At 48.5% G+C, this 27,145-nt stretch overlaps 1 protein-coding gene across 2 annotated transcripts; it reads left to right on the top strand.

Annotated features, from left to right (window-relative positions):
- Positions 1-27,145, top strand: smyd4 (SET and MYND domain containing 4). Of its 2 annotated transcripts, none has more exons than XM_036989491.1 (10): positions 1-349; positions 5,478-5,622; positions 17,953-18,042; positions 21,277-22,405; positions 23,849-24,142; positions 24,775-24,947; positions 25,196-25,340; positions 25,962-26,078; positions 26,167-26,290; positions 26,487-27,145. In XM_036989491.1, the coding sequence occupies exons 1-10, from the start codon at positions 216-218 to the stop codon at positions 26,614-26,616; spliced, it is 2,481 nt and encodes an 826-aa protein (XP_036845386.1). In that variant the 5' UTR covers positions 1-215; the 3' UTR covers positions 26,617-27,145. The 2 variants fall into 2 exon arrangements, with proteins under 2 accessions (XP_036845386.1, XP_036845385.1); XM_036989490.1 differs by having other exon boundaries at positions 25,193-25,340.

Below are 27,145 nucleotides of genomic sequence, written 5' to 3'. Positions count from 1 at the left end.
AGCTTTCAATTTCGGTGACGTCAACACATCGCGACTTCCGGATTCTCGATGACTGCCGTTAGAAGAGAAACTGCGCGCTGATTTTGAGCCTCAACTACCAATTTACATTGAGATCTAGCAGTCTGTATAACCAAAATGGATACGCAGTTTCTGAAAATACCACCGAAGCGCACATGAGTTTCTCTCCAACTACAGTGTAACGTTAGTTTCACATAATGGACCTGCCGTGTGTCGAGTGGCAAAAGCATGTGGAACAGAAGTGGAGCCGACTAACTCTTGATGAGAAGAAATGCTTCTCGTCCCTGTTGGACATAGATGAGGTCTTTGATTTTGGCCTGTCTCAAGTAAAGTGAGTAGCCTATACGTGCACGTCTCTCTAGCATACAGCATGTCATTGGCTAGCAAAATAACACCAGGCGGCATTCTACTTTCTTCCAGACCATGGCTTGAAGGAATCCTGTTTTTGTTTCGGGAAAGGTTCGGGTAATTTACGCAAATTACGGAGCAGGTTAGGGGAATTTACACAGCTGGTTAGGAGATCTAACACAGGCAGCAGATTAGGAGAATTTACACAGGCAGCAGGTTAGGATAATTTACACAAGCAGCAGGTTAGGAGAATTTACACAGGCAGCAGGTTAGGAGAATTTACACACGCAGCACGTTAGGAGAATTTACACAGGCAGCAGGTTAGGAGAATTTAAACAGGCAGCAGGTTAGGAGAACTTACACAGGCAGCAGGTTAGGAGAATTTACACAGGCAGCAGGTTAGGAGAATTTACACAGGCAGCAGGTTAGGAGAATTAACACAGGCAGCCGGTTTAGGAGAATTTACACAGGCAGCAGGTTAGGGGAATTTACACAACTGGTTAGGAGATCTAACACAGGCAGCAGATTAGGAGAATTTACACAGGCAGCAGGTTAGGAGAATTAACACAGGCAGCCGGTTTAGGAGAATTTACACAGGCAGCAGATTAGGAGAATTTACACAGGCAGCAGGTTAGGGGAATTTACACAACTGGTTAGGAGAATTTACACAGGCAGCAGGTTAGGAGAATGTACACAGGCAGCAGGTTAGGAGAATTAACACAGGCAGCCGGTTTAGGAGAATTTACACAGGCAGCAGATTAGGAGAATTTACACAGGCAGCAGGTTAGGAGAATTAACACAGGCAGCCGGTTAGGAGAATTTACACAGGCAGCCGGTTTAGGAGAATTTACACAGGCAGCAGATTAGGAGAATTAACACAGGCAGCCGGTTTAGGAGAATTTACACAGGCAGCAGATTAGGAGAATTTACACAGGCAGCAGATTAGGAGAATTTACACAGGCAGCAGGTTAGGAGAATTAACACAGGCAGCCGGTTTAGGAGAATTTACACAGGCAGCAGATTAGGAGAATTAACACAGGCAGCCGGTTTAGGAGAATTTACACAGGCAGCAGATTAGGAGAATTTACACAGGCAGCAGGTTAGGAGAATTTACACAGGCAGCAGGTTAGGAGAATTTACACAGGCAGCAGGTTAGGAGAATTAACACAGGCAGCAGGTTAGGAGAATTAACACAGGCAGCGGGTTAGGAGAATTAATTTAGGCAGCGGGTTAGGGGAATTAATTTAGGCAGCGGTTTAGGAGAATTAATTTAGGCAGCGGGTTAGGAGAATTAATTTAGGCAGCGGGTTAGGAGAATTAATTTAGGCAGCGGGTTAGGGGAATTAATTTAGGCAGCGGGTTAGGAGAATTAATTTAGGCAGCGGGTTAGGAGAATTAATTTAGGCAGCGGGTTAGGAGAATTAATTTAGGCAGCGGGTTAGGGGAATTAATTTAGGCAGTGGGTTAGGATAATTAATTTAGGCAGCGGGTTAGGAGAATTAACACAGGCAGCGGGTTAGGATAATTAATTTAGGCAGCGCGTTAGGATAATTAATTTAGGCAGCGGGTTAGGATAATTAACACAGGCAGCGCGTTAGGAGAATTAATTTAGGCAGCGGGTTAGGAGAATTAATTTAGGCAGCGGGTTAGGAGAATTAACACAGGCAGCGGGTTAGGATAATTAATTTAGGCAGCGCGTTAGGATAATTAATTTAGGCAGCGGGTTAGGATAATTAATTTAGGCAGCGGGTTAGGAGAATTAACACAGGCAGCGGGTTAGGATAATTAATTTAGGCAGCGCGTTAGGATAATTAATTTAGGCAGCGGGTTAGGATAATTAATTTAGGCAGCGGGTTAGGAGAATTAATTTAGGCAGCGGGTTAGGAGAATTAATTTAGGCAGCGGGTTAGGAGAATTAATTTAGGCAGCGGGTTAGGATAATTAATTTAGGCAGCGCGTTAGGATAATTAATTTAGGCAGCGGGTTAGGATAATTAATTTAGGCAGCGGGTTAGGGGAATTAATTTAGGCAGCGGGTTAGGAGAATTAATTTAGGCAGCGGGTTAGGAGAATTAATTTAGGCAGCGGGTTAGGAGAATTAATTTAGGCAGGAGGTTAGGGGAATTAATTTAGGCAGCGGGTTAGGAGAATTAATTTAGGCAGCGGGTTAGGAGAATTAATTTAGGCAGCGGGTTAGGAGAATTAATTTAGGCAGAGGGTTAGGAGAATTAACACAGGCAGCGGGTTAGGATAATTAATTTAGGCAGCGCGTTAGGATAATTAATTTAGGCAGCGGGTTAGGATAATTAATTTAGGCAGCGGGTTAGGAGAATTAATTTAGGCAGCGGGTTAGGAGAATTAATTTAGGCAGCGGGTTAGGAGAATTAATTTAGGCAGCGGGTTAGGATAATTAATTTAGGCAGCGCGTTAGGATAATTAATTTAGGCAGCGGGTTAGGATAATTAATTTAGGCAGCGGGTTAGGGGAATTAATTTAGGCAGCGGGTTAGGAGAATTAATTTAGGCAGCGGGTTAGGAGAATTAATTTAGGCAGCGGGTTAGGAGAATTAATTTAGGCTGCGGGTTAGGGGAATTAATTTAGGCAGCGGGTTAGGATAATTAATTTAGGCAGCGGGTTAGGAGAATTAATTTAGGCAGCGGGTTAGGAGAATTAATTTAGGCAGAGGGTTAGGAGAATTAACACAGGCAGCGGGTTAGGAGAATTAACACAGGCAGCCGGTTTAGGAGAATTTACACAGGCAGCAGATTAGGAGAATTAACACAGGCAGCCGGTTTAGGAGAATTTACACAGGCAGCAGATTAGGAGAATTTACACAGGCAGCAGGTTAGGAGAATTTACACAGGCAGCAGGTTAGGAGAATTTACACAGGCAGCAGGTTAGGAGAATTAACACAGGCAGCAGGTTAGGAGAATTAACACAGGCAGCGGGTTAGGAGAATTAATTTAGGCAGCGGGTTAGGGGAATTAATTTAGGCAGCGGGTTAGGAGAATTAATTTAGGCAGCGGGTTAGGAGAATTAATTTAGGCAGCGGGTTAGGAGAATTAATTTAGGCAGCGGGTTAGGGGAATTAATTTAGGCAGCGGTTTAGGAGAATTAATTTAGGCAGCGGGTTAGGAGAATTAATTTAGGCAGCGGGTTAGGAGAATTAATTTAGGCAGCGGGTTAGGGGAATTAATTTAGGCAGTGGGTTAGGATAATTAATTTAGGCAGCGGGTTAGGAGAATTAACACAGGCAGCGGGTTAGGATAATTAATTTAGGCAGCGCGTTAGGATAATTAATTTAGGCAGCGGGTTAGGATAATTAACACAGGCAGCGCGTTAGGAGAATTAATTTAGGCAGCGGGTTAGGAGAATTAATTTAGGCAGCGGGTTAGGAGAATTAACACAGGCAGCGGGTTAGGATAATTAATTTAGGCAGCGCGTTAGGATAATTAATTTAGGCAGCGGGTTAGGATAATTAATTTAGGCAGCGGGTTAGGAGAATTAACACAGGCAGCGGGTTAGGATAATTAATTTAGGCAGCGCGTTAGGATAATTAATTTAGGCAGCGGGTTAGGATAATTAATTTAGGCAGCGGGTTAGGAGAATTAATTTAGGCAGCGGGTTAGGAGAATTAATTTAGGCAGCGGGTTAGGAGAATTAATTTAGGCAGCGGGTTAGGATAATTAATTTAGGCAGCGCGTTAGGATAATTAATTTAGGCAGCGGGTTAGGATAATTAATTTAGGCAGCGGGTTAGGGGAATTAATTTAGGCAGCGGGTTAGGAGAATTAATTTAGGCAGCGGGTTAGGAGAATTAATTTAGGCAGCGGGTTAGGAGAATTAATTTAGGCAGGGGGTTAGGGGAATTAATTTAGGCAGCGGGTTAGGAGAATTAATTTAGGCAGCGGGTTAGGAGAATTAATTTAGGCAGCGGGTTAGGATAATTAATTTAGGCAGAGGGTTAGGAGAATTAACACAGGCAGCGGGTTAGGATAATTAATTTAGGCAGCGCGTTAGGATAATTAATTTAGGCAGCGGGTTAGGATAATTAATTTAGGCAGCGGGTTAGGAGAATTAATTTAGGCAGCGGGTTAGGATAATTAATTTAGGCAGCGGGTTAGGAGAATTAATTTAGGCAGCGGGTTAGGATAATTAATTTAGGCAGCGCGTTAGGATAATTAATTTAGGCAGCGGGTTAGGATAATTAATTTAGGCAGCGGGTTAGGGGAATTAATTTAGGCAGCGGGTTAGGAGAATTAATTTAGGCAGCGGGTTAGGAGAATTAATTTAGGCAGCGGGTTAGGAGAATTAATTTAGGCAGCGGGTTAGGGGAATTAATTTAGGCAGCGGGTTAGGATAATTAATTTAGGCAGCGGGTTAGGAGAATTAATTTAGGCAGCGGGTTAGGAGAATTAATTTAGGCAGAGGGTTAGGAGAATTAACACAGGCAGCGGGTTAGGAGAATTAATTTAGGCAGCGGGTTAGGATAATTCATTTAGGCAGCGGGTTAGGAGAATTAATTTAGGCAGCGGGTTAGGAGAATTAATTTAGGCAGCGGGTTAGGAGAATTAATTTAGGCAGAGGGTTAGGATAATTAATTTAGTCAGAGGGTTAGGATAATTAACTTAGGCAGCGGGTTAGGAGAATGAATTTAGGCAGCGGGTTAGGATAATTAATTTAGTCAGAGGGTTAGGGGAATTAATTTAGGCAGTGGGTTAGGATAACTAATTTAGGCAGCGGGTTAGGATAACTTGCGCAGTAGGTTAAAGTTAGGAAAGGGTTTACTGTATGGTTTCTCGGATCCCTTCTAGCTATGACCCGTCTCCCTAAGTGTTCAGCCATTAACTTTGCCCAGGACCATCACACGTGAACTACAATCCCGTCGCTGTGTTTTTAGCTTAGCATCATCACAATATGACTTTTCAAACATATGGCCCTTTAATCAGTGACAAAGAATCCCTAAAAAAAAAAAAAGTACACTTACTGTAGCAACACAAGGAGGCTGCTGAGGGGAGGCTTATAATAATGTCTGGAACGGGTTTGAATGGTGTCAAACACATGGAAAACATGAGGTCCAACGACACCCTTTTTTTCATTGACTGTCTTTCAGCCAAGAGGACGTGGACTTTCTGTCGGGCATTTCCAAGGACGATCCTGTCCAGAAGGACCTGGAGCGAGCTGCCAGATGCCGGAAGGAGGGCAACTGCAGCTTTAAAACCAGGGACTACACTGCGGCTGTCCTGCACTACTCACAGGTGTGTGTGTGTGTTCTCATCAACACTCTTTTTTTCCCCCAATGTACCGATTGACATGGTTATGAATTGACACCGAATACAACAGACCTCAAAGTGAACTGCTTACTTACAAGCCCTTAACCAACAATGCAGTTTTAAGGGGAAAAGTGTTAAGTACAAAATAAGAAATAAAATAAACAAATAATTAAAGAGCAGTAAAATAACAATGTGGAGGCTATATACAGGGTATTACGGTACAGAGTCAATGTGGAGGCTATATACAGGGTATTACGGTACAGAGTCAATGTGGAGGCTATATACAGGGGGTACCGGTACAGAGTCAATGTGGAGGCTATATACAGGGTATTACGGTACAGAGTCAATGTGGAGGCTATATACAGGGGGTACCGGTACAGAGTCAATGTGGAGGCTATATACAGGGGGTACCGGTACAGAGTCAATGTGGAGGCTATATACAGGGGGTACCGGTACAGAGTCAATGTGGAGGCTATATACAGGGGGTACCGGTACAGAGTCATTGTGGAGGCTATATACAGGGGGTACCGGTACAGAGTCAATGTGGAGGCTATATACAGGGGGTACCGGTACAGAGTCAATGTGGAGACTATATACAGGGTATTACGGTACAGAGTCAATGTGGAGGCTATATACAGGGTATTACGGTACAGAGTCAATGTGGAGACTATATACAGGGTATTACGGTACAGAGTCAATGTGGAGGCTATATACAGGGTATTACGGTACAGAGTCAATGTGGAGACTATATACAGGGTATTACGGTACAGAGTCAATGTGGAGGCTATATACAGGGTATTACGGTACAGAGTCAATGTGGAGACTATATACAGGGTATTACGGTACAGAGTCAATGTGGAGGCTATATACAGGGTATTACGGTACAGAGTCAATGTGGAGGCTATATACAGGGTATTACGGTACAGAGTCAATGTGGAGGCTATATACAGGGTATTACGGTACAGAGTCAATGTGGAGGCTATATACAGGGTATTACGGTACAGAGTCAATGTGGAGGCTATATACAGGGTATTACGGTACAGAGTCAATGTGGAGGCTATATACAGGGGGTACCGGTACAGAGTCAATGTGGAGGCTATATACAGGGTATTACGGTACAGAGTCAATGTGGAGGCTATATACAGGGTATTACGGTACAGAGTCAATGTGGAGGCTATATACAGGGTATTACGGTACAGAGTCAATGTGGAGGCTATATACAGGGTATTACGGTACAGAGTCAATGTGGAGGCTATATACAGGGTATTACGGTACAGAGTCAATGTGGAGGCTATATACAGGGTATTACGGTATAGAGTCAATGTGGAGGCTATATACAGGGTATTACGGTACAGAGTCAATGTGGAGGCTATATACAGGGTATTACGGTACAGAGTCAATGTGGAGGCTATATACAGGGGGTACCGGTACATAGTCAATGTGGAGGCTATATACAGGGTATTACGGTACAGAGTCAATGTGGAGGCTATATACAGGGTATTACGGTACAGAGTCAATGTGGAGACTATATACAGGGTATTACGGTACAGAGTCAATGTGGAGGCTATATACAGGGTATTACGGTACAGAGTCAATGTGGAGACTATATACAGGGTATTACGGTACAGAGTCAATGTGGAGGCTATATACAGGGTATTACGGTACAGAGTCAATGTGGAGGCTATATACAGGGTATTACGGTACAGAGTCAATGTGGAGGCTATATACAGGGTATTACGGTACAGAGTCAATGTGGAGGCTATATACAGGGTATTACGGTACAGAGTCAATGTGGAGGCTATATACAGGGTATTACGGTACAGAGTCAATGTGGAGGCTATATACAGGGGGTACCGGTACAGAGTCAATGTGGAGGCTATATACAGGGTATTACGGTACAGAGTCAATGTGGAGGCTATATACAGGGTATTACGGTACAGAGTCAATGTGGAGGCTATATACAGGGTATTACGGTACAGAGTCAATGTGGAGGCTATATACAGGGTATTACGGTACAGAGTCAATGTGGAGGCTATATACAGGGTATTACGGTACAGAGTCAATGTGGAGGCTATATACAGGGTATTACGGTATAGAGTCAATGTGGAGGCTATATACAGGGTATTACGGTACAGAGTCAATGTGGAGGCTATATACAGGGTATTACGGTACAGAGTCAATGTGGAGGCTATATACAGGGGGTACCGGTACATAGTCAATGTGGAGGCTATATACAGGGTATTACGGTACAGAGTCAATGTGGAGGCTATATACAGGGGGTACCGGTACAGAGTCAATGTGGAGGCTATATACAGGGGATTACGGTACAGAGTCAATGTGGAGGCTATATACAGGGGGTACCGGTACAGAGTCAATGTGGAGGCTATATACAGGGGGTACCGGTACAGAGTCAATGTGGAGGCTATATACAGGGGGTACCGGTACAGAGTCAATGTGGAGGCTATATACAGGGGGTACCGGTACAGAGTCATTGTGGAGGCTATATACAGGGGGTACCGGTACAGAGTCAATGTGGAGACTATATACAGGGTATTACGGTACAGAGTCAATGTGGAGGCTATATACAGGGTATTACGGTACAGAGTCAATGTGGAGACTATATACAGGGTATTACGGTACAGAGTCAATGTGGAGGCTATATACAGGGTATTACGGTACAGAGTCAATGTGGAGACTATATACAGGGTATTACGGTACAGAGTCAATGTGGAGGCTATATACAGGGTATTACGGTACAGAGTCAATGTGGAGACTATATACAGGGTATTACGGTACAGAGTCAATGTGGAGGCTATATACAGGGTATTACGGTACAGAGTCAATGTGGAGGCTATATACAGGGTATTACGGTACAGAGTCAATGTGGAGGCTATATACAGGGTATTACGGTACAGAGTCAATGTGGAGGCTATATACAGGGTATTACGGTACAGAGTCAATGTGGAGGCTATATACAGGGTATTACGGTACAGAGTCAATGTGGAGGCTATATACAGGGGGTACCGGTACAGAGTCAATGTGGAGGCTATATACAGGGTATTACGGTACAGAGTCAATGTGGAGGCTATATACAGGGTATTACGGTACAGAGTCAATGTGGAGGCTATATACAGGGTATTACGGTACAGAGTCAATGTGGAGGCTATATACAGGGTATTACGGTACAGAGTCAATGTGGAGGCTATATACAGGGTATTACGGTACAGAGTCAATGTGGAGGCTATATACAGGGTATTACGGTATAGAGTCAATGTGGAGGCTATATACAGGGTATTACGGTACAGAGTCAATGTGGAGGCTATATACAGGGTATTACGGTACAGAGTCAATGTGGAGGCTATATACAGGGGGTACCGGTACATAGTCAATGTGGAGGCTATATACAGGGTATTACGGTACAGAGTCAATGTGGAGGCTATATACAGGGTATTACGGTACAGAGTCAATGTGGAGACTATATACAGGGTATTACGGTACAGAGTCAATGTGGAGGCTATATACAGGGTATTACGGTACAGAGTCAATGTGGAGACTATATACAGGGTATTACGGTACAGAGTCAATGTGGAGGCTATATACAGGGTATTACGGTACAGAGTCAATGTGGAGGCTATATACAGGGTATTACGGTACAGAGTCAATGTGGAGGCTATATACAGGGTATTACGGTACAGAGTCAATGTGGAGGCTATATACAGGGTATTACGGTACAGAGTCAATGTGGAGGCTATATACAGGGTATTACGGTACAGAGTCAATGTGGAGGCTATATACAGGGGGTACCGGTACAGAGTCAATGTGGAGGCTATATACAGGGTATTACGGTACAGAGTCAATGTGGAGGCTATATACAGGGTATTACGGTACAGAGTCAATGTGGAGGCTATATACAGGGTATTACGGTACAGAGTCAATGTGGAGGCTATATACAGGGTATTACGGTACAGAGTCAATGTGGAGGCTATATACAGGGTATTACGGTACAGAGTCAATGTGGAGGCTATATACAGGGTATTACGGTATAGAGTCAATGTGGAGGCTATATACAGGGTATTACGGTACAGAGTCAATGTGGAGGCTATATACAGGGTATTACGGTACAGAGTCAATGTGGAGGCTATATACAGGGGGTACCGGTACATAGTCAATGTGGAGGCTATATACAGGGTATTACGGTACAGAGTCAATGTGGAGGCTATATACAGGGGATTACGGTACAGAGTCAATGTGGAGGCTATATACAGGGGATTACGGTACAGAGTCAATGTGGAGGCTATATACAGGGTATTACGGTACAGAGTCAATGTGGAGACTATATACAGGGTATTACGGTACAGAGTCAATGTGGAGGCTATATACAGGGGGTACCGGTACAGAGTCAATGTGGAGGCTATATACAGGGGATTACGGTACAGAGTCAATGTGGAGGCTATATACAGGGTATTACGGTACAGAGTCAATGTGGAGGTTATATACAGGGTATTACGGTACAGAGTCAATGTGGAGGCTATATACAGGGTATTACGGTACAGAGTCAATGTGGAGGCTATATACAGGGTATTACGGTACAGAGTCAATGTGGAGGTTATATACAGGGTATTACGGTACAGAGTCAATGTGGAGACTATATACAGGGTATTACGGTACAGAGTCAATGTGGAGGCTATATACAGGGTATTACGGTACAGAGTCAATGTGGAGGCTATATACAGGGTATTACGGTACAGAGTCAATGTGGAGGCTATATACAGGGTATTACGGTACAGAGTCAATGTGGAGGATATATACAGGGGGTACCGGTACAGAGTCAATGTGGAGGCTATATACAGGGTATTACGGTACAGAGTCAATGTGGAGGCTATATACAGGGTATTACGGTACAGAGTCAATGTGGAGGCTATATACAGGGGGTACCGGTACATAGTCAATGTGGAGGCTATATACAGGGGGTACCGGTACAGAGTCAATGTGGAGGCTATATACAGGGTATTACGGTACAGAGTCAATGTGGAGGCTATATACAGGGGGTACCGGTACAGAGTCAATGTGGAGGCTATATACAGGGGGTACCGGTACAGAGTCAATGTGGAGGCTATATACAGGGTATTACGGTACAGAGTCTATGTGGAGGCTATATACAGGGTATTACGGTACAGAGTCAATGTGGAGGCTATATACAGGGGGTATTACGGTACAGAGTCTATGTGGAGGCTATATACAGGGTATTACGGTACAGAGTCAATGTGGAGGCTATATACAGGGGGTACCGGTACAGAGTCAATGTGGAGGCTATATACAGGGTATTACGGTACAGAGTCAATGTGGAGGCTATATACAGGGTATTACGGTACAGAGTCTATGTGGAGGCTATATACAGGGTATTACGGTACAGAGTCAATGTGGAGGCTATATACAGGGGGTACCGGTACAGAGTCAATGTGGAGGCTATATACAGGGTATTACGGTACAGAGTCAATGTGGAGGCTATATACAGGGTATTACGGTACAGAGTCAATGTGGAGGCTATATACAGGGGGTACCGGTACATAGTCAATGTGGAGGCTATATACAGGGGGTACCGGTACAGAGTCAATGTGGAGGCTATATACAGGGTATTACGGTACAGAGTCAATGTGGAGGCTATATACAGGGGGTACTGGTACAGAGTCAATGTGGAGGCTATATACAGGGGGTACCGGTACAGAGTCAATGTGGAGGCTATATACAGGGTATTACGGTACAGAGTCTATGTGGAGGCTATATACAGGGTATTACGGTACAGAGTCAATGTGGAGGCTATATACAGGGTATTACGGTACAGAGTCAATGTGGAGGCTATATACAGGGTATTACGGTACAGAGTCAATGTGGAGGCTATATACAGGGTATTACGGTACAGAGTCAATGTGGAGGCTATATACAGGGGGTACCGGTACAGAGTCAATGTGGAGGCTATATACAGGGTATTACGGTACAGAGTCAATGTGGAGGCTATATACAGGGTATTACGGTACAGAGTCAATGTGGAGGCTATATACAGGGTATTACGGTACAGAGTCAATGTGGAGGCTATATACAGGGTATTACGGTACAGAGTCAATGTGGAGGCTATATACAGGGTATTACGGTACAGAGTCAATGTGGAGGCTATATACAGGGTATTACGGTATAGAGTCAATGTGGAGGCTATATACAGGGTATTACGGTACAGAGTCAATGTGGAGGCTATATACAGGGTATTACGGTACAGAGTCAATGTGGAGGCTATATACAGGGGGTACCGGTACATAGTCAATGTGGAGGCTATATACAGGGTATTACGGTACAGAGTCAATGTGGAGGCTATATACAGGGGATTACGGTACAGAGTCAATGTGGAGGCTATATACAGGGGATTACGGTACAGAGTCAATGTGGAGGCTATATACAGGGTATTACGGTACAGAGTCAATGTGGAGACTATATACAGGGTATTACGGTACAGAGTCAATGTGGAGGCTATATACAGGGGGTACCGGTACAGAGTCAATGTGGAGGCTATATACAGGGGATTACGGTACAGAGTCAATGTGGAGGCTATATACAGGGTATTACGGTACAGAGTCAATGTGGAGGTTATATACAGGGTATTACGGTACAGAGTCAATGTGGAGGCTATATACAGGGTATTACGGTACAGAGTCAATGTGGAGGCTATATACAGGGTATTACGGTACAGAGTCAATGTGGAGGTTATATACAGGGTATTACGGTACAGAGTCAATGTGGAGACTATATACAGGGTATTACGGTACAGAGTCAATGTGGAGGCTATATACAGGGTATTACGGTACAGAGTCAATGTGGAGGCTATATACAGGGTATTACGGTACAGAGTCAATGTGGAGGCTATATACAGGGTATTACGGTACAGAGTCAATGTGGAGGATATATACAGGGGGTACCGGTACAGAGTCAATGTGGAGGCTATATACAGGGTATTACGGTACAGAGTCAATGTGGAGGCTATATACAGGGTATTACGGTACAGAGTCAATGTGGAGGCTATATACAGGGGGTACCGGTACATAGTCAATGTGGAGGCTATATACAGGGGGTACCGGTACAGAGTCAATGTGGAGGCTATATACAGGGTATTACGGTACAGAGTCAATGTGGAGGCTATATACAGGGGGTACCGGTACAGAGTCAATGTGGAGGCTATATACAGGGGGTACCGGTACAGAGTCAATGTGGAGGCTATATACAGGGTATTACGGTACAGAGTCTATGTGGAGGCTATATACAGGGTATTACGGTACAGAGTCAATGTGGAGGCTATATACAGGGGGTATTACGGTACAGAGTCTATGTGGAGGCTATATACAGGGTATTACGGTACAGAGTCAATGTGGAGGCTATATACAGGGGGTACCGGTACAGAGTCAATGTGGAGGCTATATACAGGGTATTACGGTACAGAGTCAATGTGGAGGCTATATACAGGGTATTACGGTACAGAGTCTATGTGGAGGCTATATACAGGGTATTACGGTACAGAGTCAATGTGGAGGCTATATACAGGGGGTACCGGTACAGAGTCAATGTGGAGGCTATATACAGGGTATTACGGTACAGAGTCAATGTGGAGGCTATATACAGGGTATTACGGTACAGAGTCAATGTGGAGGCTATATACAGGGGGTACCGGTACATAGTCAATGTGGAGGCTATATACAGGGGGTACCGGTACAGAGTCAATGTGGAGGCTATATACAGGGTATTACGGTACAGAGTCAATGTGGAGGCTATATACAGGGGGTACCGGTACAGAGTCAATGTGGAGGCTATATACAGGGGGTACCGGTACAGAGTCAATGTGGAGGCTATATACAGGGTATTACGGTACAGAGTCTATGTGGAGGCTATATACAGGGTATTACGGTACAGAGTCAATGTGGAGGCTATATACAGGGTATTACGGTACAGAGTCAATGTGGAGGCTATATACAGGGTATTACGGTACAGAGTCAATGTGGAGGCTATATACAGGGGGTACCGGTACAGAGTCAATGTGGAGGCTATATACAGGGTATTACGGTACAGAGTCAATGTGGAGGCTATATACAGGGTATTACGGTACAGAGTCAATGTGGAGGCTATATACAGGGGGTACCGGTACATAGTCAATGTGGAGGCTATATACAGGGGGTACCGGTACAGAGTCAATGTGGAGGCTATATACAGGGTATTACGGTACAGAGTCAATGTGGAGGCTATATACAGGGGGTACCGGTACAGAGTCAATGTGGAGGCTATATACAGGGGGTACCGGTACAGAGTCAATGTGGAGGCTATATACAGGGTATTACGGTACAGAGTCAATGTGGAGGCTATATACAGGGGATACCGGTACAGAGTCAATGTGGAGGCTATATACAGGGTATTACGGTACAGAGTCAAGGTGGAGGCTATATACAGGGTATTACGGTACAGAGTCAATGTGGAGGCTATATACAGGGGATACCGGTACAGAGTCAATGTGGAGGCTATATACAGGGGGTACTGGTACAGAGTCAATGTGGAGGCTATATACAGGGTATTACGGTACAGAGTCAATGTGGAGGCTATATACAGGGGGCCCGGTACAGAGTCAATGTGGAGACTATATACAGGGGCTACTGGTACAGAGTCAATGTGGAGGCTATATACAGGGTATTACGGTACAGAGACAATGTGGAGGCTATATACAGGGTATTACGGTACAGAGTCAATGTGGAGGCTATATACAGGGTATTACGGTACAGAGTCAATGTGGAGGCTATATACAGGGGATACCGGTACAGAGTCAATGTGGAGGCTATATACAGGGTATTACGGTACAGAGTCAATGTGGAGGCTATATACAGGGTGTTACGGTACAGAGTCAATGTGGAGGCTATATACAGGGGGTACCGGTACAGAGTCAATGTGGAGACTATATACAGGGTATTACGGTACAGAGTCAATGTGGAGACTATATACAGGGTATTACGGTACAGAGTCAGTGTGGAGGCTATATACAGGGTGTTACGGTACAGAGTCAATGTGGAGACTATATACAGGGTATTACGGTACAGAGTCAATGTGGAGGCTATATACAGGGGGTACCGGTACAGAGTCAATGTGGAGGCTATATACAGGGGGTACCGGTACAGAGTCAATGTGGAGACTATATACAGGGGGTACCGGTACAGTCAATTTGTGGGGGCACAGGTTAGTCAAGATAATCGAGGTAATATGTACATGTAGGTAGAGTTATTAAAGTGACTATGCATAGATGATAACAGAGAGTAGCAGTGGTGTGAAAGGGGGGGAGGGGGGGGGCAATGCAAATAGTCTGGGTATCACTACCGTTCAAAAGTTTGGAGTCACTTAGAAATGTCCTTGTTTTTGACACCAGTCTCAATGTCAACAGTGAAGAGGCGACTCCGGGATGCTGGAAACAGACGCCTCACAAGTCCTCAACTGGCAGCTTCATTAAATAGTACCCGCAAAACACCAGTCTCACTCTAATGTACTCAGTTGTGCACCGGGGCCTCCCACGCCCCTTTCTATTCTGGTGAGAGGCAGTTTGTGCTGTTCTGGGAAGGGAGTAGTACACAGTGTTGTACGAGATCTTCAGTTTCTTGGAGGCTATTCTCACATGGAATAGCCTTCAGTTTTCAGAACAAGAATAGAGTCATGAGTTTCAGGAGAAAGGTCTTTGTTTCTGGCCATTTTGAGCCTTTAATCGAACCCACAAATGCTGATGCTCCAGATACTCAACTAGTCTAAAGAAGGCCAGTTTTTTGCTTCTTTAATCAGGACAACCATTTTCAGCTGTGCTAACATACTTGCAAAAGGGTTTTCTAATGTTCAATTAGCCTTTTAAAATGATGAACTTGGATTAGGTAACACAACGTGCCATTGGAACACAGGAGTGATGGTTGCTGATAATAGGCCTCTGTACACCTATGTAGACATTCCATTAAAAATCAGCCGTTTCCAGCTACAATAGTCATTTACAACATGAACAATGTCTACACTGTATTTCTGATCAATTTCATGTTATTTTATTGGACAAAAAAAGTGCTTTTCTTTCAAAAACAAGGAGATTTCAAACCCCAATCCTTTGAACGGTAGTGTGTGTGTGTATATATATATATATATATATATATATATATATATATATATATATATATATATATATATATATATATATATATATATATATATTTTGTGTGTAATATATATAATATATATATTTGTGTGTAATATATATATTTTTTATATTTACCCCATAATAAATGGGGGACTGGAAATGATGCAGACAATTACGTTGATGGAAGCTACAATCTGCAATATTAGAACTGATCTACCCCCTTAAAAAAAAAAATAATGCTCTCTCCCTGTCTCCCCCCCTCTCTCCACTCCCTCTCTCCATTCCCTGTCTCTCCACTCCCTGTCTCTCCACTCTCTGTCTCTCCACTCTCTGTCTCCACTCCCTCTCTCCACTCCCTCTCTCCACTCCCTCTCTCCACTCCCTCTCTCCACTCCCTCTCTCCACTCCCTGTCTCCCCACTCCCTGTCTCCCCACTCCCTGTCTCCCCACTCCCTGTCTCCCCACTCCCTGTCTCCCCACTCCCTGTCTCCCCACTCCCTGTCTCCCCACTCCCTGTCTCTCCACTCCCTGTCTCTCCACTCCCTGTCTCTCCACTCCCTGTCTCCCCCCTCTCTCCACTCCCTCTCTCCACTCCCTGTCTCCCCCCTCTCTCCACTCCCTGTCTCTCCACTCCCTGTCTCCCCCACTCTCTCCACTCCCTGTCTCTCCACTCCCTGTCTCCCCCCTCTCTCCACTCCCTGTCTCCCCCTCTCTCCCCTCCCTGTCTCCCCTCTCTCTCCTCCCTGTCTCCCCCTCTCTCCTCCCTGTCTCCCCCCTCTCTCTCCTCCCTGTCTCCCCCCTCTCTCTCCTCCCTGTCTCCCCCCTCTCTCTACTCCCTGTCTCCCCCCTCTCTCCACTCCCTGTCTCCCCCCTCTCTCCACTCCCTGTCTCCCCCCTCTCTCCACTCCCTGTCTCCCCCCTCTCTCCACTCCCTGTCTCCCCCCTCTCTCCACTCCCCCCTCTCTCCACTCCCCCGTCTCTCCACTCCCTGTCTCCCCCCTCTCTCCACTCCCTGTCTCCCCCCTCTCTCCACTCCCCCATCTGTCCACTCCCTGTCTCCCCCCTCTCTCCACTCCCTGTCTCCCCCCTCTCTCCACTCCCTGTCTCCCCCCTCTCTCGACTCCCCCCTCTCTCCACCCCCTGTCTCCCCCCTCTCTCCACTCCCTGTCTCCCCCCTCTCTCCACTCCCTGTCTCCCTCCTCTCTCCACTCCCTGTCTCTCCTCTCTCCACTCCCTGTCTCCCCCCTCTCTCTCCTCCCTGTCTCCCCCCTCTCTCCACTCCCTGTCTCCCCCCTCTCTCCACTCCCTGTCTCCCCCCTCTCTCCACTCCCTGTCTCCCCCCTCTCTCCACTCCCTGTCTCCCCCCTCTCTCCACTCCCTGTCTCCCCCCCTCTCTCCACTCCCTGTCTCCCCCCTCTCTCTCCTCCCTGTCTCTCCACTCCCTGTCTCCCCCCTCTCTCCACTCCCTGTCTCCCCCCTCTCTCCACTCCCTGTCTCCCCCTCTCTCCACTCCCTGTCTCCCCCCTCTCTCCACTCCCTGTCTCCCCCCTCTCTCCACTCCCTGTCTCCCCCCTCTCTCCACTCCCTGTCTCCCCCCTCTCTCCACTCCCTGTCTCCCCCCCTCTCTCCACTCCCTGTCTCCCCCCTCTCTCTCCTCCCTGTCTCTCCACTCCCTGTCTCCCCCCTCTCTCCACTCCCTGTCTCCCCCCTCTCTCCACTCCCTGTCTCCCTCCTCTCTCCACTCCCTGTCTCTCCTCTCTCCACTCCCTGTCTCCCCCCTCTCTCTCCTCCCTGTCTCCCCCCTCTCTCCACTCCCTGTCTCCCCCCTCTCTCCACTCCCTGTCTCCCCCCTCTCTCCACTCCCTGTCTCCCCCCCTCTCTCCACTCCCTGTCTCCCCCCCTCTCTCCACTCCCTGTCTCCCCCCCTCTCTCCACTCCCTGTCTCCCCCCCTCTCTCCACTCCCTGTCTCCCCCCTCTCTCCACTCCCTGTCTCCCCCCCTCTCTCCACTCCCTGTCTCCCCCCCTCTCTCTCCTCCCTGTCTCTCCACTCCCTGTCTCCCCCCCTCTCTCTCCTTCCTGTCTCCCCCCTCTCTCCCCTCTCTCCCCTCCCTGTCTCCCCTCTCTCCTGCAGGGTGTGTGTCATGCGTCTCTGAGCTCGGAGCAGCTCTCTCTGTGCTATGCCAACCGTTCTGCAGCGCTATTCCACCTCCAGCGCTACAGGGTGAGTGGAACATGGTGAACATGAGTACTTCTCACTAACTTGTCTTCCGTCCAGTCTTCTCACTAGTTTATATCTGTCTTCTCAGTAGTTTATATCTGTCGTCCAGTCTTCTCAGTAGTTTATATCTGTCGTCCAGTCTTCTCAGTAGTTTATATCTGTCTTCTCAGTAGTTTATATCTGTCTTCTCAGTAGTTTATATCTGTCGTCCAGTCTTCTCAGTAGTTTATATCTGTCTTCTCAGTAGTTTATATCTGTCGTCCAGTCTTCTCAGTAGTTTATATCTGTCGTCCAGTCTTCTCAGTAGTTTATATCTGTCGTCCCGTCTTCTCAGTAGTCTGTCTTACGTCCAGTCTTCTCAGTAGTCTGCGTCTTCTCAGTAGTCTGCGTCTTCTCAGTAGTCTGTCTTCTCAGTAGTCTGTCTTCTCAGTAGTCTGTCTTCTCAGTAGTCTGCGTCTTCTCAGTAGTCTGCGTCTTCTCAGTAGTCTGCGTCTTCTCAGTAGTCTGCGTCTTCTCAGTAGTCTGCGTAGTCTGCGTCTTCTCAGTAGTCTGCGTCTTCTCAGTAGTCTGCGTCTTCTCAGTAGTCTGCGTCTTCTCAGTAGTCTGTGTCTTCTCAGTAGTTTATATCATCTTCAGTATTACACTGCTTAACTTCCATTTCAGATATTGTTTTTTGAGGTGTGTGTGTGTGTGTGTGACTACACGCGTGCCCTCGTTCTTGCGTGCGTGTGTGTGTGTGTGTGTGTGTGTGACTACACGCGTGCCCTCGTTCTTGCGTGCGTGTGTGTGTGTGTGTGTGTGTGACTACACGCGTGGGCCCTCGTTCTTGCGTGCGTGTGTGTGTGTGTGTGTGTGACTACGTGCGTGCCCTCGTTCTTGCGTGCGTGTGTGTGTGTGTGTGTGTGTGACTACGTGCGTGCCCTCGTTCTTGCGTGCGTGTGTGTGTGTGTGTGTGTGTGACTACGTGCGTGCCCTCGTTCTTGCGTGTGAACGTGTGTGTGTGTGTGTGACTACGTGCGTGCCCTCGTTCTTGCGTGCGTGCGTGTGTGCGTGTGTGTGTGTGTGTGTGTGACTACACGCGTGGGCCCTCGTTCTTGCGTGCGTGTGTGTGTGTGTGTGTGTGACTACGTGCGTGCCCTCGTTCTTGCGTGCGTGTGTGTGTGTGTGTGTGTGTGACTACACGCGTGGGCCCTCGTTCTTGCGTGTGTGTGTGTGTGTGTGTGTGTGACTACACGCGTGGGCCCTCGTTCTTGCGTGTGTGTGTGTGTGTGTGTGTGTGACTACACGCGTGGGCCCTCGTTCTTGCGTGTGTGTGTGTGTGTGTGTGTGACTACACGCGTGGGCCCTCGTTCTTGCGTGTGTGTGTGTGTGTGTGTGACTACACGCGTGGGCCCTCGTTCTTGCGTGTGTGTGTGTGTGTGTGTGTGTGTGACTACACGCGTGGGCCCTCGTTCTTGCGTGTGTGTGTGTGTGTGTGACTACACGCGTGGGCCCTCGTTCTTGCGTGTGTGTGTGTGTGTGTGTGTGTGTGACTACACGCGTGCCCTCGTTCTTGCGTGCGTGTGTGTGTGTGTGTGTGTGTGACTACGTGCGTGCCCTCGTTCTTGCGTGCGTGTGTGTGTGTGTGTGTGACTACACGCGTGGGCCCTCGTTCTTGCGTGCGTGTGTGTGTGTGTGTGACTACACGCGTGCCCTCGTTCTTGCGTGCGTGTGTGTGTGTGTGTGTGTGTGTGACTACACGCGTGGGCCCTCGTTCTTGCGTGTGTGTGTGTGTGTGTGTGTGTGACTACACGCGTGGGCCCTCGTTCTTGCGTGCGTGTGTGTGTGTGTGTGTGTGTGACTACACGCGTGCCCTCGTTCTTGCGTGCGTGTGTGTGTGTGTGTGTGTGACTACACGCGTGGGCCCTCGTTCTTGCGTGTGAACGTGTGTGTGTGTGTGTGTGACTACGTGCGTGCCCTCGTTCTTGCGTGTGTGTGTGTGTGTGTGTGTGACTACACGCGTGGGCCCTCGTTCTTGCGTGCGTGTGTGTGTGTGTGTGTGTGTGACTACACGCGTGCCCTCGTTCTTGCGTGCGTGTGTGTGTGTGTGTGTGTGTGTGTGACTACACGCGTGGGCCCTCGTTCTTGCGTGTGAACGTGTGTGTGTGTGTGTGTGTGTGACTACGTGCGTGCCCTCGTTCTTGCGTGCGTGCGTGTGTGTGTGTGTGTGTGTGTGTGTGTGACTACACGCGTGGGCCCTCGTTCTTGCGTGCGTGTGTGTGTGTGTGTGTGACTACACGCGTGGGCCCTCGTTCTTGCGTGTGTGTGTGTGTGTGTGTGTGTGTGTGACTACACGCGTGGGCCCTCGTTCTTGCGTGTGTGTGTGTGTGTGTGTGTGTGTGTGTGTGTGTGTGTGTGACTACACGCGTGGGCCCTCGTTCTTGCGTGCGTGTGTGTGTGTGTGTGTGACTACACGCGTGGGCCCTCGTTCTTGCGTGTGTGTGTGTGTGTGTGTGTGTGTGTGACTACACGCGTGGGCCCTCGTTCTTGCATGTGTGTGTGTGTGTGTGACTACACGCGTGGGCCCTCGTTCTTGCGTGTGTGCGTGTGTGTGTGTGTGTGTGTGACTACACGCGTGGGCCCTCGTTCTTGCGTGTGAACGTGTGTGTGTGTGTGTGTGACTACGTGCGTGCCCTCGTTCTTGCGTGTGAACGTGTGTGTGTGTGTGACTACGTGCGTGCCCTCATTCTTGCGTGCGTGCGTGTGTGTGTGTGTGTGTGTGTGTGTGTGTGACTACACGCGTGGGCCCTCGTTCTTGCGTGCGTGTGTGTGTGTGTGTGTGTGTGACTACACGCGTGGGCCCTAGTTCTTGCGTGTGTGTGTGTGTGTGTGTGTGTGTGTGTGTGTGACTACACGCGTGGGCCCTCGTTCTTGCGTGTGTGTGTGTGTGTGTGTGTGACTACACGCGTGGGCCCTCGTTCTTGCGTGTGTGTGTGTGTGTGTGTGTGTGTGACTACACGCGTGGGCCCTCGTTCTTGCGTGTGTGTGTGTGTGTGTGTGTGTGTGACTACACGCGTGGGCCCTCGTTCTTGCGTGTGTGTGTGTGTGTGTGTGTGTGTGTGTGTGTGTGACTACACGCGTGGGCCCTCGTTCTTGCGTGTGTGTGTGTGTGTGTGTGTGTGTGTGACTACGTGCGGGCCCTCGTTCTTGCGTGTGAACGTGTGTGTTCCATCTTTGTATTGTATTTCTTCTCCTCAGGAGTGCCTCGAGGACATCGACAGAGCCCTGAACCATGGCTACCCAAGTCACCTGAAGCACAAACTACAGGACAGACAGGCACAGTGCCTCAACCACTTCCCCAACGGGACAGAGGGGATAACCACCGCCAAGCAGGGGGCGGGGCACCAGGCAGAGGGGGTGTGTAGCAGGACCAACTCAACAAAGCCCAACCCAAAGTCCCCAAACTCCCAGCAGCAGAATGGGAGTGCCTCCGTGTCGTGTCTCTCACCTGGCTTGTCCGTGTGCTTCAGCCCTGAAAAAGGGCGACACCTGGTGGCCACCAAGGGAATCGCGGCCGGAGAGGTGATATTGGAGGACAGGGCTTACAGCTGTGTGCTTATACCAGGGGTGGGGGGAGGGAGAAGAGAGGAGACTGAGGAAGCAGGAAGAGTGTTTGGGACCGAGGTGAGGTACTGTCATCAGTGTTTGAGGGAGACGGTGAGCCCTGTGCCATGTGAGGGGTGCAGCTACGCCCGCTACTGCTCAGAGGGGTGTCGGAGGGGCGCGTGGGAGTGGCATCATCGCTGGGAGTGTCCAATCGGAGCCGAGCTGAGTACTGCGGGAGTGATGTCACAGCTGGCGCTGAGGGTGGCGTTAAAAGCGGGGGTGAAGGAGGTACTGAAGGCACGGGAACCAATCAGAGACGCAGATAATGATTCTAAACTAATCAGAGAGAAGATTAGCGCCAATAATTCCAGTTCTAAGCCAATCACAGAAAAGATCCGCCCAAAGATGAAGAATTCTGGGTCCAGTGAAGCCACCTCAACTGAGCCGGAGGTCAACGACCCCTCTGCTTATTACCATGGTGATTCCTACCTGAGCGTCTACCACCTGCTGCCTCACCTGAATGGCCACGCCCCCAGCCTGTGCTTCTTGTGCTCTGTCACCATAGCAACGCTCTACCTGCGGCTGCGCCAGGCGGGACCTCCACCTGTGTCCTGGGAGAGGGGAGGAGCCTCAGAAAGCATGACGTGCAGTAACCAATCGCGGGCCCCCGAGGATGGAGAGGGCTGGGCTCCGGAGCTAAGCCTGCTGGGAAGTGTAGCTCTGAGGCACATGCTGCAGCTGAGATGTAATGCCCAGGCAGTGAGCCTGCTCAGAGACACAGGTGAGTGTGAGTCAGTCAGAGAGGAAGAGGTGAACTGAGAGGCCTGACTCCACCCCAAAATCTGTCCTCACAATAATAAAGTGTGAAGCAGACCGACTGGAGATTGTTTTTGTATGGAGGTCAATGAGAGGGTGTTGAATCTGGTCAACATAGCCTCACCTAGCAAATTAGCAATTAAATTCTGACACCCAAACCGGGTGCACTATCGTGCTCAAATTGATTTGCCCCCCCCCCTCCCACACAAATATCAAAACAAACTCTGAACCAATTATGTTAATTTGGGGACAGGTCGAAAAGCATTAAACATTTATGGCAATTTAGCTAGTTAGCTTGCACTTGCTAGCTTTTTTGCATTTGCTAGCTAATTTGTCCTATTTAGCTAGCTTGCTGTTGCTAGCTAATTTGTCCTATTTAGCTAGCTTGCTGTTGCTAGCTAATTTGTCCTATTTAGCTAGCTTGCTGTTGCTAGCTAATTTGTCCTTGGATATAAACATTGTTGTTATTTTACCTGAAATGCACAAGGTCCTCTACTCCGACAATTAATCCACACATAAAACGGTCAACCGAATCGTTTCTAGTCATCTCTCCTCCTTCCAGGCTTTTTCTTCTTTGGACTTTATATGGCGATTGGCATCTCATAGTTACCATGACGACCGACCGAACTCAGTTCATCTTTCAGTCACCCACGTGGGTATAACCAATGAGGAGATGGGAGAGGCAGGACTTGCTCAGTGTCACAAATAGAACTGGTTTCAGCGCTTAGCAACGCAGATGCAGTGTGGGTGCAAATTTTTGAATAAAAACATGTATGTTTAAATTTAATTCGCAACACTGGCGCCCGCGACGTGACCGGTGCGTTGTTATGTGATCTAATAGAAGTTTCGTAATGTTTAGGTTGTTACGTATATACTGATATAAGTTGCCTTCCCCCGCGGCTTCCCCCGCGGCAACCCCCGCTGCAACTTTGAGGAAAAACAGGTTTATATCTTGAGTTGTGCTGCTGTTCACATGCGCATCTGCCTTCTCATTGGTTAGAATGTTCCCGCCTGCCTTCTCATTGGTTAGAATGTTCCCGCCTGCCTTCTCATTGGATAGAATGTTCCCGCCTGCCTTCTCATTGGTTAGAATGTTCCCGCCTGCCTTCTGCCTTTTCATGGACATTCAGACAGACAGTACAATATCTTGTCAATATAATGGATAACCTTTGTTTCAGTTTAGAGTCTTTGTCTTACTTAGTCTGGTGGATGTGTTCTACATGGGCCCCTATTCTCTATATCGCACACTGTTTTTTTTTACTGCAAAGGCCCATGGGACTCAACGCAAGTGCGTTATGTAGGGATTAGGGTGCCATTTTGGAGGTAGACCTACTCTATAAACGCATAGGAGAGAACATTTCCTGTCTGACCTTAAAATGACCTTTTGACCTTCCCATGACCTTTACAGGTGATTTTACTGCGGTGCAGTCCACCCAGGAAGTGCGCATTGCCACGGCAATATTCCCCACACTGAGTATCCTAAACCACTCCTGCTGCCCCAACACAAGCCTCAACTTCAGGACCTCTCACTTGGTCTCACCTCAACCAGACCGAGGCTCTACTGATGTTCTGGTTTCCACTGAGCCTGTTTCTACTGGTCCTGAGGCCTGTTCTGCTCCTGTCTCCGTCTCAGCTGGAGTAGCTGTCTCTATCAGAGCATCCAGAGACATCTGTCCTGGACAGGAAGTCCTCCACTGTTACGGTGAAGAAGAGATCCGTCTGTCTCCCTCCTATCTGTCGGTCTCTCTCATCTGTCTGTCTTTCTGTACCTCTCTCTCCTCTGTCTGTCTCTCGTCTCTGTCTTTCTGTACCTCTCTCATCTGTCTGTCTCTCATCTGTCTGTCTCTCATCTGTCTGTCTGTCTCGTCTGTCTGTCTGTCTGTACCACTCTCATCTGTATGTCTCTCGTCTGTCTGTCTGTCTGACAAGTCTTTCGTCAGTTTCTTTTCCTCTGTCTGTTTCCTGATTCAGTTTCTGAATCTCCTTTTTCAATGTTTATACTCCTAAACATTATACACCTCTCCCCTTATCTCCTCCCTAACCTCTCCCTTACCTCCTCCCTAACCTCCCTTACCTCCTCCCTCACCTCCTCCCTTCACCTCCCCCTACCTCCTCCCCTACCTCCTCCCCAACCTCCTCCCCAACCTCCTCCCCAACCTCCTCCCCAACCTCCTCCCAACCTCTCCCCAACTTCCTCCCTTACTTCCCCCCCAACCTCTCCCCAACCCCCCCCCCCAACCTCTCACCATCACTTCCCTACACCCCTCCCCCCATCTCATTCTCTGCCTACCTCCACCCTCCCCCATTTCCCCACTCCCCTCCTCCCCCTCTCAGGTCCTCACAGCAGCAGGATGGTGTTGTGTGAGCGTCGGCGACTCCTACAGGAGCAGTACCACTTCCTGTGTCTCTGTCAGGCCTGCAGTCTGGAGCAGGGGGAGGGGCCAGAGGGCGGAGGGGCAGGGCCAGAAACACATCTGCAGTGTGGGAAGTGCGAGGGACCTGTAAAGGTGGGAGTTTCTCATCTTTAATTACATACATTTCTCCATCTTCTTCTCAGTAAATGTTTCTATTTTGTAAAACATTTCATCTGCCCACTTCTGTTTTTACTTAGACTAGTAATTCATCCCCAAAATCTAGTCAGAGTAGATGGTGCCTAACTATCCCATTCCTCATGAATCAATCAACACGTGTGTGTGTGTGTGTGTGTGTGTGTGTGTGTGTGTGTGTGTGTGTGTGTGTGTGTGTGTTTCAGCAGTGCAGCGTGGACAGTGCAGGGTGGTTCGTGTGTGTGCGGTTGTCTTGCGGTCATCGTGTGTCACGCTCTGAAATGGACCTCAGACTGCAGGAGGTCAGAGTTCAGCTGGAGCAGGCAGTGGACCTCCTGGAGACAGACAGACCAGGTGTGTGTGATATGGAATATGACTGGCTGTGGTTGGAGATGTTGGTCATGTCATTTTCCTTGGGACATGTGTTTTGTGTTCCCCATGAGATCAATGTTGTTTATGTGATGAACAAGGTGGGAAACTCTTACTGCCCTCCTAACCTCACCTCTCTCTCTCTCCTATCACTTCTGTCCCCCCCCACCCTCCCTCCCCTTCCCTGTCCCCCCCCACCCTCCCTCCCCTTCCCTGTCCCCCCCCACCCTCCCTCCCCTTCCCTGTCTCCCCCCACCCTCCCTCCCCTTCCCTGTCTCCCCCCACCCTCCCTCCCCTTCCCTGTCTCCCCCCACCCTCCCTCCCATTCCCTGTCCCCCCCCAACCTCCGTCCCCTTCCCTGTCCCCCCCCACCCTCCCTCCCCTTCCCTGTCCCCCCCCCCACCCTCCCTCCCCTTCCCTGTCCCCCCCACCCTCCCTCCCCTTCCCTGTCCCCCCCAACCTCCCTCCCCTTCCCTGTCCCCCCCCACCCTCCCTCCCCTTCCCTGTCCCCCCCCACCCTCCCTCCCCTTCCCTGTCCCCCCCCAACCTCCCTCCCCTTCCCTGTCTCCCCCCACCCTCCTTCCCCCTCCCCCTCACTCGCTCTAGACCAGTCTGTCATGTTGTTACAGAGAGCAGTGTCTCAGGCTGGTGTCTTCCTGAAAGAGACTCATTCTCTACAGGGACAACTGGCTGATACCATGGCCAGAGCATATTCCACTATGGGTGAGGAGGACAGGTGTGTGTGTGTGTGTGTGTGCGTACCTGCGCTCTCGTCGTTCTTGTAGTGACTGTGTTCTGTGTCTCTGTGTAGGTGAGTGGCGAGGGGCAGCGTGCCAGTTGGAGCGTAGTGTTTTAGCCATCCGTTCCCAGTACGGACAGGACAGTATTGAACTGGGACGTCAGCTCTTCAAACTGGCACAGCTACACTTCAATGGGTGAGAACAACTCCCGCTGAATGGGCTGAGGCAGAGAAGAGGGCCAATCATATACAGCTGTGTGTTTCTGGCTCCGCCTCACCACCTCTCTTCCCCCTTATTGCTCTTCTCTCTCCCCCCCCGCCCCCCCACCCACCTCTCCATCTCCCCCCCTCACCTCTCATCCCCTCTCTACCCCTCTCTCCCTCTGTCTCAGAGGTTCCCCAGGTCCAGCTCTCTCTGTGATCTCCAGGGCCAGAAGACTCCTGTCCCTCCACTGTGGACCCCACTGTCCTGAGGTACAGGAACTACAGTCCATGGAGGACTGTCTACAGGGGGTGTTGTAGGACTGTCTACAGGGGGTGTTGTAGGACTGTCTACAGGGGGTGTTGTAGGACTGTCTACAGGGGGTGTTGTAGGACTGTCTACAGGGGGTGTTGTAAGACAGGCAGGGAGTGAGTGAGTGATTGATTGAGTGTTGTAGTACTTGAGACCGGTCTCTTTGAGTCTCTCAATCTTGTCTCTGTGTAGGACACATTTGTCCTCTGTCTTGACTCGGTCTCAGACTGTGAGGACTCTTCATTTCTTCCTGAGACCTGCCAAGACCAGCAGAGTAAAAAAAAAACATTATCAGCCTCCAATCAATAAGTGAATAAAACCGCTTGGCCAGGACAAATATATCCACTCCTTCGTTGAAACATCTAATACCTGAACAGCCTTTAAATCTGTTCTAGACACAGTGGTGAACCTGGTGAACCTGGGCCCTTTGCTGCAGTCCATGATCAGAAGTGCCCTCTTTAGCCTCCTGGGTGGAATGTTTTTCATATTGTTCCTAATTAATGAAGTTTATAAAAAATAAATGAAATTCCGGTGTTT

The sequence above is a fragment of the Oncorhynchus mykiss genome, chromosome 10, assembly GCF_013265735.2.
Source record: "Oncorhynchus mykiss isolate Arlee chromosome 10, USDA_OmykA_1.1, whole genome shotgun sequence".
Taxonomy (NCBI): domain Eukaryota; kingdom Metazoa; phylum Chordata; class Actinopteri; order Salmoniformes; family Salmonidae; genus Oncorhynchus; species Oncorhynchus mykiss.
Note: the sequence above shows the minus strand (reverse complement) of the source record. Positions and strands in the feature narration are given on the sequence as shown.